Source organism: Ambystoma mexicanum, chromosome 6q (genome assembly GCF_040938575.1).
Source record: "Ambystoma mexicanum isolate Mex_15411 chromosome 6q, UKY_AmexF1_1, whole genome shotgun sequence".
Classification (NCBI taxonomy): Eukaryota; Metazoa; Chordata; class Amphibia; order Caudata; family Ambystomatidae; genus Ambystoma; species Ambystoma mexicanum.
In genome coordinates this window covers 819,698,545-819,711,322 of record NC_090937.1, presented here as the reverse complement: position 1 = coordinate 819,711,322, position 12,778 = coordinate 819,698,545, and the positions used below count along the sequence as shown (strand labels likewise).

Genomic DNA, 12,778 nt, shown 5'->3' with positions numbered 1-12,778 from the left:
CTCGCACAAGGGAGGCAACGTTGTCCTGAATGCTTCTGGAGGAGCAGGGGAGCAAGTGTTTAGAGAAGACTTTCATAGAGCACTTGTCTAGAGACTTTGTCGGTGCCATCAGCGAGAAAGAGGAGAGTAGGAGGGAGGGGAAATGAGGGGAGGGGAGATGGGGGCCAAGGGAGGCCTGAGGGCTAGGGAGGAAGGAGAGAGGGGAGTAGAGGAGATGACAGGATGTCCTGAGTTTAGTTTGAGAAGTGGGAGGCCAGTGAAGTACATAGGGTCAGGGATGGCAGGGGAGAAGTGGAGACTGCAGAAGGATTTGGCGAGTTCCTTGCAGATTCTACGCTGTACGGATGTGTTAGTGGCCCCAGAGATGCGGGCTTGGATATGGGCCCTCTTCTTCGAGCAGATTGAGCCCGTTTGGCCTTTGGAATAGGCGGCAGGCCAGTCTGTCAGAGGATGTGCCTGATGCTCGCCACTTCTGCTCAGCAACTCTGCACTTGCGTTTCAGAGGTGTTAGGACAAAGCCATATCAGGTGTTGTGCTGGGAGTCAGGATTCATGCGGATCCTCATGACAGGGGCAAGGATGTCCAGGGTGTTGGTGATAGAGAGGTGAATATTCAAAAGTGTCAGTGCGGGAGTCCGAGGCAAGAGGGAATGAAAGTGGTGGCAAAAGCAGCAACTGACACTCGCATCATCGGGCGAATGACAGAGGAGGAGACTGGCAGTGCAGGCAGAGGCTTAGCCGGGGGACCTAAGAGAGCCAGGTGAAAAGACGGGAGAACATGGTTAGACCAGGAGGTGTAGTGAGAGGGTTGGAGATGGGTATGTCTGCTGAGATGAGAGCATCCAAGGTATGTCCATGTGAGTATGTCAGACCGGAGTGATGAATGGTGAGGGAAACACAGTCACAGAGTCTGCGGAAGAGTCCAGTGGCCGAATCTGGAGAGTCAAGGTGAATATTGAAGTCTCAGAGGAGGAGAAGCTTGGAGATGGAGGCAAAAAGAGAAGAGGAGAGGTCACACCACTCTGAGAGGAAGTGGGAGACCGGACCATGTGTCCTGTAGATGGTAATGAGTCAACGAGAGGGTTGAGGAGACACCAAGCCTGCAGACGAGGGATTCGAAGGAAGTGTAGTTCCGAGTGGAAATTGTAGTATCAGCGACCCATTCAAGGAAGATCAAGAGTACTCTGCCTCCAGACCAGTTAGGCCAGGGCTTAGAGAGGATCTTGTAGCCCTCAGGGAGGATTGTGTCAAAAGCAGCGACAGAACTGGCCGTGAACCACATCTCAGTGAGAGCGAGAATGTTAAGGTTAAAGTCTGCAAGAAGGACACAGATATCAGAGGAGTGTTTAACAGCAGAGCAAGAGTCAATGGTAGGTAGTTGAAGCTTGTTACCACCTTTGAAGGTTTTCTAAGGACATGCATTGGGATCAGGTACGCCTGTCGGTGAGGGGTAAGGCGCAAGATCGGTGGTAGACAGAGGAGTGGCAGGTGACGGAAGAAAGTTGAGAGACAGAGGACGCCCATCAAGGAGAAGGAGGTTGGGCTGAGAGTCCTGGGCCATGACAGTGCCATTCTGATAGACATCAATGATGAACCTATCGGATGAGAAGCATGCCAAAAATACGTGCCATCGATGCCATCATTAATGGTCAATGAAGAGAAAGGGGAGAATACAGTGACCATGTGGGGAATCTATAGAACCGGAGAGGAAGCGACAAAGAGGATGTCTGTGACATTCTGCCTGGAAGGAGCATTGACGTAGGTGTCAGCGATGGGTAGGTTTAGGTTGGAGACGAGGATATCTTTTTTGAAGCTTTTCCTTCCAGGCTTCAAAAGAGAGGCAGGATAGGTGATTGTGCGGCAGTTAGAGTAAATACGAGAAATGGAGAGCACCATGGAGGGAGAGGGCAGGGAGATGGAAGGGGGAGAGAGAAGGAGAAACTGTACAAAGCACAATGAACCCACCAAGCTGTCTAGCAGAAAGACGGGTGCAGATGATCCAGCAACAGAGGAGGAGGGCGACAGCTGAGGGAACAGGCAGCTTAGCAGCAAGGCAGGAGCACGAGAGGGAATTCCAGGCAAGTGGAGGGATTCGAGCAGCAGTGAGCAAGCTCGAAAGGGAGGCTAGTAGATTTGACCAATGCCAGATGATATGGGTGGTCAATCGCGCCGTGGAGTGAAAAAGTCCTGCATGCAATGTGAGTATCTTTAGCAGCAAGACAGAAGGGGCCAATCAGAAGAACAAAGATAAGGGATGCACAGATGCCAGGCGGAAAGTTCTTTGGTGTCTGGTGGCTGAATTGGCATGAGTAGACTGTACCGCTGTGTTTCCCTGTGCACGGCAGCTTTCTGGAACGTAGATAGATGGAGGGAGTACGAGTGTGCAGCAGTGCTGGGCATCTGGAAATGTTATGATAGAGTTATCATCACAAATTCACACTCATCCAGTGCTGCTGCACATGCCTAACAAAGGGAAGTCTGCCTCCACACGGCATCAAACAGATCTAGGGAGGACTGAACCCTGCACACGGATTGAAAAGCTCCTCCAGCATATATAGCCACCACACCGCGGACGCCACTGGCGCTGTGCATAGTTTAGGCATCTGCAGTGGACGGGTCTCCTTTATTTCCTTTCACGCCTCCCGAAGTGGAATCCATTTCAGGGGCCGCACCACACCCTGTGCAGCGAAACACTGCTGGATCGTGAGCTTAATTTATCTTGGCTGCTGGGGTTTTTTTGTTCCTCTTTCCAGACATCTGTGAGGGAGCCTCGCGCACAAAGAATGTCTGGTGCTTGAGTGGACCACCCGGTGCAAGTGTGCCGATTGTCATCTATGTAATCTGTGCAAAATAACACAGGGACCTGTCACTCTCCTCCAATTTCTATATGAAGAATCCAGTACCTGTTAAAAAATGTTGGCAAATTGTTGATACCTATCAAGTATGTCCTCCAGGGGACTAGTCAGTCAGAAACATATGGCAAGTGATGTGCCCTCGGACGCACACTACTTTTCATGCCTTTGCCGGTGGTTGCATTATAACTCTGGCACAGGGTAGTAAAGGATGTGTCGCAACGAGGGGCTTACTAGTGCTGCAAGACCTCGTTGGTGCTCACCCCCTGGGTGTTGCTCGTCCACAGCACCGGGGCTCTCTGTCCTCCTCTTCCCTCAGCCACACAAACCACGACGGAAGGCACAGCAAGGCCCCCATAACTGAAATCAGCCACAAAGCTCCTACTAGCCCACAGGAGATCTCCAGCTACTTGGAAAACGTCTGGAGTAAACAAATTAGGTGAACTAGAGTGCTTGTTCAGACTGGTGTTACCAAAGCTGGAAAAACGCTTTCATTTATAAAAGCATCCCAGTGCAAGATGCACCCATAGGGCTCATCAAATCACAGCTTGTAGCCTACATGGATTTGTGCAGCAGGCCTTTAATGAGTGCAGCGAAGACTTAGAAATTAACAGCCAAGTAACATTGCTAGAAGACTGGTGTAAGGAAAGGAGTGTTCCGTCTCCCCAGTTGCGATTCTGGTAGATGGTTCTACAGTGGAAACTTCCCATGATGATTTCTGTGAGAGCAACACAAGAGGGAGACAATGTTCTAAGAAGAGGCTGTAACCAAGATTGTTCCCTGGTTCTTTTCTTTCAGATTCCTTTAAACAAATGTGATAGGACTGCACTTAATGAGTCCCACTGTCAAACCAATAAAGAATTCATACAAGGAAACCGTATTATAACAAGTTAAAACATGCATTTGTTGCTACTGCCATTGATCAGGCCCATGAGCAGAATAATGCATCCGTGAAAGATGATGGCGGGGCTTTAGGCCTGACAGAAAACCTAGCAGCACTGCATCATTGGTCTGAGCCCAAGATGGCCCGCTTAACTGAAGAATTTGAGAAATCAACTAAGAAAAGATAGGACATGGATAAGCGTCACCATGAGATCAAAAAGCATTACCCATTCAAAAGATATGAAGTCTCTCGCCTAAGGAGTAGAAGAAATGGGAAACCCACTTAGTGTAACCACCTGTGATTTTATTGTACTTGACAAACACCATGCTGAATATTTAGAAACTTGAGTTGACCAATGTAAGACATAGGTTGCATTTAGAGCATGAGCTTGTGGTGCTTTACTGCACACGAGTTAGCAAGAGCTCTGGGTTCTGATCACTGTATCACCTTGCCAATGTTCCGTTCAATTACTGGGTGCAACACGGTCCTTTTTTGTAGACCGAGGTTAAAGGACCTCTTTGGATACCTGTAAAATAATTGGGGGTATCAACTTGGCAGTCTGTAAATTGAATGACAGGCAGACTCCAAAAATGAGCAGAAGAATCACTGAAGCCCTTGGAGAGATTGGTAGTTTTTCTATGTGACCATGCCAGAAGCATGGTATGGTCTCGCGCCTCGAAACACTTGTGTATAGGCACGTTATAAATGCCATATCATATCATGAGGCAAGAAAGCAGCTGTTCACGTGGAAAGGTAGAGCAACTGACAGTCTATGTAATACACAGGATGCACTCATTCCAAAGAACTGCATACCAGGCTGGTCCCTGCGGGGGCCAAATGATGACCGTACAACCACATCTTCCCTCAGTGAGGGATTTCGGTGCGGAAGGCGGAGGATAGCGGTGGATGGGATTTATGCTGGACAACCCTACGGGGGGCTACGCAAGCTTGTAGGGAACTCATACGATGTAGCTGCAAGGAAGATTGTACGGACATTGCAAGTGTCAGAAGGTTTCTCTATAGTGTACTGCTCTTTGTCTTTGTGGACACATAATATTGACTAAATCAAGTAAAGGTGAGACAGTATCCAATTGGATTTGACTTTTTAAAAAAAAAAGCCCTCACTGCAGTAGGCATGGTAATAACAGCGCTGCTTCCATATGGAGTAAACAGCAATCATTCCTTTATTTTTCGCCACCTACAATGTCTAACCACTGGAAACAATAAAAGTCACGGTTATATTAAACGGACATTGGGCCTCGTAATGAGACCGGCGGTAGCCGTGCTGGTAAAACCGGCATGGCTGCCATGGTATCATTTTTTTTCTGGCGCCCGGGAATGGGCAATTACTGGGGCATTACAGCCCCGCCGGACCCGGTAATTGCCCATTCCCGGGTTCACCATATGTACCGGCACCATTCATGAATGGTGCCGGAGTATCCGATGTGGTCTGCTCGCGGGAGCAGACCTCGTAGTTTGCCGGTCCGGTAACAACAGTACCGGCAAGCTTACCGGTACTGTTGTTACTGTACCGGCAAACTCATAATGAGGCCCACTGTATTTTATATTATCTACCATTAGGCCCTCTTACACTTCTAAGGTCTAAAGCATAGAAATATACAATTCTCCAAAAATATAGGAACCGTAACAGCAGTTGGTGGGCACATTAAAAATATGCTGCCAGGTATTTTAGAGGGAAAATCTGATAAAGCCCCATAGCCAAACATCTTCAATATGGTATTCTAAAAGAGTGCTAAAGTTCATGTGTCTACCAAAGGCACAATTGTTTCACCTATCCGCAGGACTAATGCACACAAAGCATTTAGTCTTGGCTTAGATAACACTTTGTGAGGCTGAAACACACAAGACAACCAAAAGACAGTGGCTGCCAGGTTGAAATTCACCACCACACAGGTCCTATCTTCTTGAAAATAAATCTGGAAATAACGATGTACCTCGTCCTAAACATCAACGCTGGGTCCATGTTCACAGAAGCCATTCTGCCAACGTGACGAATCTCCTTTGCAATCATTCGCAGCTTCTCAAAATTGACTAAGCCCTCCACTTTTGAGTCGTTACCTGGAGAAGGGTGGAAAAGGGAAGGGATTACTGGTGGTATCATTAAAGAATTAATAGGCATTTATCTATTTATTTAAACACTCCATGGGGAGCAACACAGCGCCTTAAGAAGGGAGGCTATGTGAGTGTGAGGGTGTCTAATCTTTTCTAACCCAAGGAAGCCATTAGCAGATCAAGAAGTGAAAGTCAACTCATCTCGTGGTTGCTAGTGGCACTGGCTTAAGTCTGTGCCAGGTAAAACACAAGGTGGCACTGCATAAAAGGTTCTTGAAGGCACTGGTTGGCTTTTGAGAAAACGGAGCTAATGCCAAAGAGAATAATTGTGGCTATTGGTTTATGATTTTAACATATTTATTTTCTGAGATCGATAAAATACAATGAAGCTGGTTTCACAAAGAATTACCAACCCCTCACCATGAGCACAATCAATCTATCACCTGACAAAAGAATCAACAACAGGAGGTCCAAACATAGAAAAATACCTGCTCCATGGTCTGTTTCAAACATCTGATGCATATTTATTTTGGATCAAAATAAAACAGATTGACTTTTGGTCGTCGGGACCTGGAGCGTGTCAACCACCTTCAAGTCTGAGAGTTCAATGGCATATCTGAACAGACGCGCAGAACTTTGCACTCACCTTCATGCAAAAAAGTAAGATCTTTCTTGATCACAGGAAACAGAGGAATGATGGGTGGCTGTAGGTTTTGGCTGTTAAGGACATTACGATATTTTGCCATGTTCCTCGATGGGTCAAATAAGTCCTGCAGATCCTGGAAAAGCTTCTCATATTTGCTGGGAAGTTTTTCCCATGTAGCACGAAGCCTCGCCACCGGTGCCAAATTGAGACCACTGGAAAATGGAGAAAGCATGTGAGGAAAAAAAAACAATGTTTCCTTAGCTACTTACCCACACTCCATGCTAAGTGTACACCAGGCTGAGGACTTCACAAACTTTATTGCAACAGAAATCAAATCTGAATCCCACTCCCAACTCTCTTCACCCACTCCTCCCTCGTTGTGTTGCACTTGCAGTAACCACATCTTCCTCTTAGTCCCTGGAGTTGAAACCACAGAGAAGCACTTATATTAACCTGATTAGGCTTAAAAAATCTATCTATTGTGAAAGAAGGAATTTATTGTGGGGCAAAGAATAATACAAGATCAAATTAAAACTAACATTTGGTTAATAAAAGAAGAATATGGCAACCAAAAACGACACAACACTTAGAGGATTCAAGAGAGGGCGATCCTAGTCTTTTGATAGAAACCTCCAATGGAAACATTACAAATGGGAAAGCACCCATTCAAGAGATGTAAAAAATATACGTTAACAAACCCATAGTTCAACATTACAAATCAGCTAACGATCCAGATCATGGAAGAAACAAAACTAACATCACAAAGCCTTGGAAAATTGCATGTTTCCTCGAATCAAGTGTCCGTTGTTTTGTTTTTGTACCACTATCTTTGTTAATGCCTGTCCATTCAGTTAAAACAAATACAAGTATGAGAGTTTGTAACAAATTACAAAGTGCCTTGTGAAAAAAAGAACATTCGAAGAAAAAAGAAATATGTTTCTAATGAAAGACGGCAGCGCAGGTACACGTTTGTCTGTGATTGTCTCTTTTCTTCTTCATGCTTTATAATGTGATTTGCTTATTTTTCAAGTAATCCCCAAAAAACAGAGATATTTTAGCTCTTTAAAGCCAAAAACGGATTGTCCCACCTTAATAACAGCCACGTCCGAGAAAATGTAGACAAGTGTATTTATAAAGAGCAGAATGGATTTAAATTTCTGCGTTCATGCTTAGTTAAGTGTGGGGGCCTGGGCAAATCATTTTCTCTCACTAGCTTTGATCTGCCACAATTGGGACTCCAATTTTGCCTTATGTTAAAGCAGGTCCGCAGGTATGAGATTTGTGTTTTCTGGAGGCTGGACACCAGGATACCACATATGGATTTGTTGTTGTTCAGATGGGGAAGCACCACATCCGCCAGGTAAGGGTGTTGTGCTGTGGTGAATGGGGAAGCATGATGATAGAATGGTGTCTTTCAGCCGTCTTGTCTCTTAGAGCCAAAGCAGACAACCTGGCTCGGCTTAACCCTTTAATTCTATGGCTCTCCACTTCTCATTGTATGTTCCCTTTCCTTTGTTTCCTCCCAAACCCCCCTCCTTCCCTCAATCGTTGTCTATGCTGTTGAACTATCAGAAATGTCACCAGGCCTAGTACGATAGTATATTACTCATTCTTTATGTCTCAAGTAATTGTAACAATGTTATTGTATTTTTCTCTTGCTCCCTCCCCTGCCTTGACATGCTTTGAAACACATTGTGTATAGGCGCTATACAAATAAACAATCAATCAAATGCATAGGATGCAGGGCAGAGGCAGCCCTGCTAAAATACCAGGACCTCTGGATGTTTGCATATAGGTATGCATGGCCCCATTGGTTAAACCTACATAATTGGCAGAAGTGAAGGTTTTATCTTCTGCCACACAACAATAATCTACATGCAAAGTAACTGCTGAATATAGACATCTGCATGCTCATTAAAGTAATAGAGATAAACTACTCCTAACTTTGCTCGCCTAACATCACTACTTAATTCACACTCTTCTTTAAAATATGCTAAAACACACCTCTAAAATCATCTTCTGAAATTTTGAATTCCTGTACATATGGCAACCAGGAAGCTTTTAGACGGAAGCCTAAGAGCCAAGCATGGTTGATTACGTCCCATCCAAGAGAGGACAGACTGAGAACTCTGCAAATTGTCAAATAGTTCTCAATAATTTCAAGAGTGAGACACAAGGGCCTTTGCGATAAACCCAACAGACTTTTCAAAGAAAAAGGCCACGCCTACAATATTGTGTATTGTGTGCAGCTAATCATAAAACTGGTGCACTTCAGACGTGCATTGCTTTAAAAAAAAAAAAGATAAATAAAAATAAAAATTATACATATGTATGTATATATGTGAAAAATAAGCATTTGCAGCGCAGAGGGCTGCTGGAGGAGCAGCCTGTACACTTCCTACCACTTGCAGAGCCCTCCTGCTCGCTACTCTTTATGGTAACTGCAGGGGAGGCAGGGTCACCAAGCCACTGTGTCTTGTCTTCCCATTGGACCACCTTTCTAACTGGTCCAGCCTTGCCATCACCTACCCTCTAGCCTCCGTAGACCCCTCTACTCTGCCAAACTACCACCCAAAATCTCGCCAAGATAACCCTGCATCAAGTCTAAATAGTTTAAACCAGAGGTGGAAGTGGGCGGGAGCGGTCGGGAGCGGTGCATCCATACTTTTATTTTTGTTTCACTGTTCCTATACTTTTATTTAAAAAAGAAATCGTTCTGGGATGGTTTAGTTTTAAAATAAAAGTATAGGAAGAAGTTGAAGCTTGCACTTCAGTTCGCTGCACTGCACATTCCCATAAATAGCAGGTGTGTTTGGGGGTTTGGATTGTGTGTTTGGGGGTTTGGATTGTGTGTGGGAGGGGCCGCAGGGATGGGGTTTGTGGGGAGCGGGGCAGACCAGCAGGGAACATCATTCCACTACTACTTTTCGTACACTTCGACCACTGGGTTAAACATACTAACCATACTTTTTGTTTTCACAATTTCATAAAGGTTCGCTTCTGGTTAAAAGCAACGCTTTTTGTTGCTCTCCTGTTGAGATTTTGAATAGGCTTGATTCACGTGAAATACATTCTGAAGTGCTTACTAACACTGCTTTGAAAAGAATCATTAATTAGATACCCCACACAATATGAAAGAATGTGTTCTGTGTCATAGATAGCAAACGAAGCTGTCAAAGTACAACAGTTCTCTAGATGGCCACTTGAGGGGGTCTAAAAGCAGCAAGGGAATCATGGCAGTCATTTGCTTCAGCTTAAAGAAAGTTACGATGTAACACCGAAAAGAAAACTGAAACGTTGCCACACTTTCAAAACTGAAAACAAGCGAATGGGAACACGGATTGTGAATTGAAAAGCTTAACCGAAAGGTGAGGTAATAAGCGCAAGTGCAAGAATATAGCCAGGGGCGTAGGAGACACATAAAATCTGCAAATCACAGTGCAGCCCCTAATTACGTAGACATCTGGCCATTGCCATATTTGTGAGAGACGGCTGCCTCTTCAGAGTTTGCGCTTTGCTCGTTTGCTGGCACTGTTTGCCAACCACAGGGTACATTTGTTCCGTTTCCCCGACTCTGCTTCCATTCGTTTAGGAAAAGTGGCTTTCTTCCAACTAAGCTAGAGCTGTGCATTTAGAATGGAATGGTAGGACAATCAAATTGCGCACCAACAAAACGCTGCCAATTGTATAGTTCCGCGTTATGTCATTTTCCGCAGGTCAGTCGACCAAGCCCTAACATGCAAGCTTGAGCCCTCCACGTGCACCCCCCCCCGCTGACCAGGCCCTTAAATGGAAGCTTGAGCCCTCCACACAAGCACCCACCGCCAACCAGGCCCTAACATGGAAGCTTGAGCCCCCCGACATGCACCCCCTCGCCGACCAGGCCCTAACATGGAAGCTTGAGCCCCCCCCCCCCCCGACATGCACTCCCCTGCCGACCAGGCCCTTACATGAAAGCTTGAGCTCCCCACATGCACCCCCGCCGACCAGGCCCTAACGAATCCTGAGCCCCCCCACATGCAACCTCCGCCGACCAGGCCCTAACATGGTAGCTTCAGCCGCCCACATGCACCCCACACTGACCAAGCCCTAACATGGAAACTTCATCCCCCCACATGCACCCCCGTGCTCAGCATTGTCTCCCTGATATGACTGTGGGAATGTGCATGACAGGTTGATGGGTGCAGGTGTTAAAGAGGGCTGGGGGCCAAAGACGTCTATACTGAGATCTGGGTAGGCAATACACCTCGAGTAGTAGTGAATAGTTGTTCCCCCTACACTGGGCCACATTTAAAGTATCAGCCTGCAAATATGTTTCCGGTTACTTTTGACACCCATGCAGGCATTTGCATGTGATTAACTTCTGCAGCCTCCAAAAGCATTTTTAATCGGGAAACAGAAGTGCTGGGCGTCCTTTCACTAGGATACATCCCGTTGGTTTGCATTGCTTTTCTGCACAGAGTGCTGAGGTCAGTGCTGGGGTAACATTTTTAGGGAAGGATGGAAATCCAGGCGGGGGAAGGGGCTACACACTCCAGAGCGTTCTGGAGATGTTCATGGCATTCTGAGGGCATAGCTCTTTGTAATATGGGGATTGCAGTCTCTTATTCAAAATTAGAAAAGCAAAACCACAAGTCCCAGAAGGCAGATGAAAACCGGGACTGGATGGGCAACTCGAAGGATCTGGTGGCTTCTGACATATGATGCAGACCCATCAAGTCGCCTTGTATGATAGTAGGGGGAAGGGCCCATCATTTGATGGGGACAGGGTATGCAATACCGGAGTAAGGCAGAACTGGACTAAGGCAAATTGTCCCATGCAGTAGCGCCCCGAGACCTAAACCCTGGCGCTAGGCTGACCAGGCAATGCCCACTTTTTCCAGTTTCAGCACCTTATATGGGTCATGTATGAGGACCCCAGTAATGATATTAAAGGCTGGAGGGCTCCTTTTTGTGGCTTTCACGTGGCCTGATAATCTTCAGGGATGTATCTTTAAGCGTGCAGTCTGCAGAACTTGTACTTTTGCATGCTGACGGCTGCAGCCTGCAGAAGTATAATTACATGCTGCAAATTATTACACGCTGCATGCACAAGGCTTACATATTCTACTTACATATTCTGGGAGGGATAAATGCCATTATATCCCCGCCACTTAAAATTGTGGGGGGATTTGTCCTACGCCCATGAATATAGCAATCAGTCTATGAAAGGAAGAGCAAGGAGGCCAAATGGAATTCTCAGTGCACCACTGATGAAATATGCTGCCACCTTACTAAAAAAAACAGTGTGGGGGTCACAGAGAACTATCACTTGAGAGTTATTTAGGGTAACAAAGGAGATGTGTGTCGGTATGGATAGACAGAGACATGTACGTGGGTGCTGTAGGGTTAGTCTGTCATGGGGTGCACAGAAGGCACAGTGCAGCCTTCTCCTCTACAGGCTGTAGGTTTAATTAGTCTGACTGAAAGACATGGCATAAAGGCAGATGGAGTAGTCCATTGGGTGTTGATGAGAGCACCCACTACCTTATCACTTTTGGAGAGAAGAGTAAGAAGAACTTTTACAAATGAAATACATGTGATGCCCCAGGGTAATTCGGACACCACAGACGTATCCTGGGTTTTATTGTTCTCGCAGGTAAGGTGGGGTGGCTGGCCATTAAGTGTGAAAGACAGAAAAAGGTAAGAATTGAGAGTTATACCCGTTTGAGCCAAATATGATTTCTGCCTGATCAGTGGGCAGTTGAAGCCAGCTGGATTCTGCCTAACCGGTCCAAGACCGATAAGGTACTTGATTTATCAAGTGGGAGTTGCTGGAAGCTTGAAGCAATGGCGAAGTGTCATCAGTGAAGGAGTGACAACGAAGGGGAAGTCATGGAATATGAAGAGCAAACCTGGAGTAAGAGCTTCGCCATGAAGAATCCCCTTGGTCAGGTTGGCTGAATTTAAACAAGCTGCTGCCCATTCAAGTCTTTGTTATCTGTTAGACTGAAATAACTAAAACCAATTACTTGTGTTAGGCACAGAAGAAAGTGCGAGAAGGAGCAATACTCACAATGCCCCTCAGATTTACTAGATCTTCAAATAGGTAAGGGGTTGATAAAACATTAAACATTATGTTACTCTATGATCCTTATTGGGGGAGAAAAGCTATTGGCTTAAACTTACAGACATGTTGGGGTTTATGGTGGGGTTTTCCAAGAGCAAAATAAAGGTGCCTTTTGTTAACAGAATGCGGGACCAGGCTTTCCCAGAACAGTTACTCTCACAAAAGGAAAAGAAAATTGATCCTAGCATTCTGCAAACATCTCCTATACCTACCTGG

General features: G+C 45.9%; 1 protein-coding gene across 13 annotated transcripts in view; it reads right to left on the bottom strand.

Moving 5' to 3' along the window:
- The window catches only part of RAPGEF2 (Rap guanine nucleotide exchange factor 2), a 1,671,940-nt gene that overhangs the window by 108,078 nt on the left and 1,551,084 nt on the right, over window positions 1-12,778 (bottom strand). For all 13 annotated transcript variants that reach the window (XM_069631345.1, XM_069631346.1, XM_069631352.1 and 10 more), the window contains 2 exons: window positions 6,454-6,665; window positions 5,690-5,813 (listed from right to left, as the gene is read on the bottom strand). In XM_069631345.1, coding sequence (XP_069487446.1) covers window positions 5,690-5,813; window positions 6,454-6,665 — 336 coding nt within the window. The remainder of the gene's footprint in view (window positions 1-5,689; window positions 5,814-6,453; window positions 6,666-12,778) is intronic.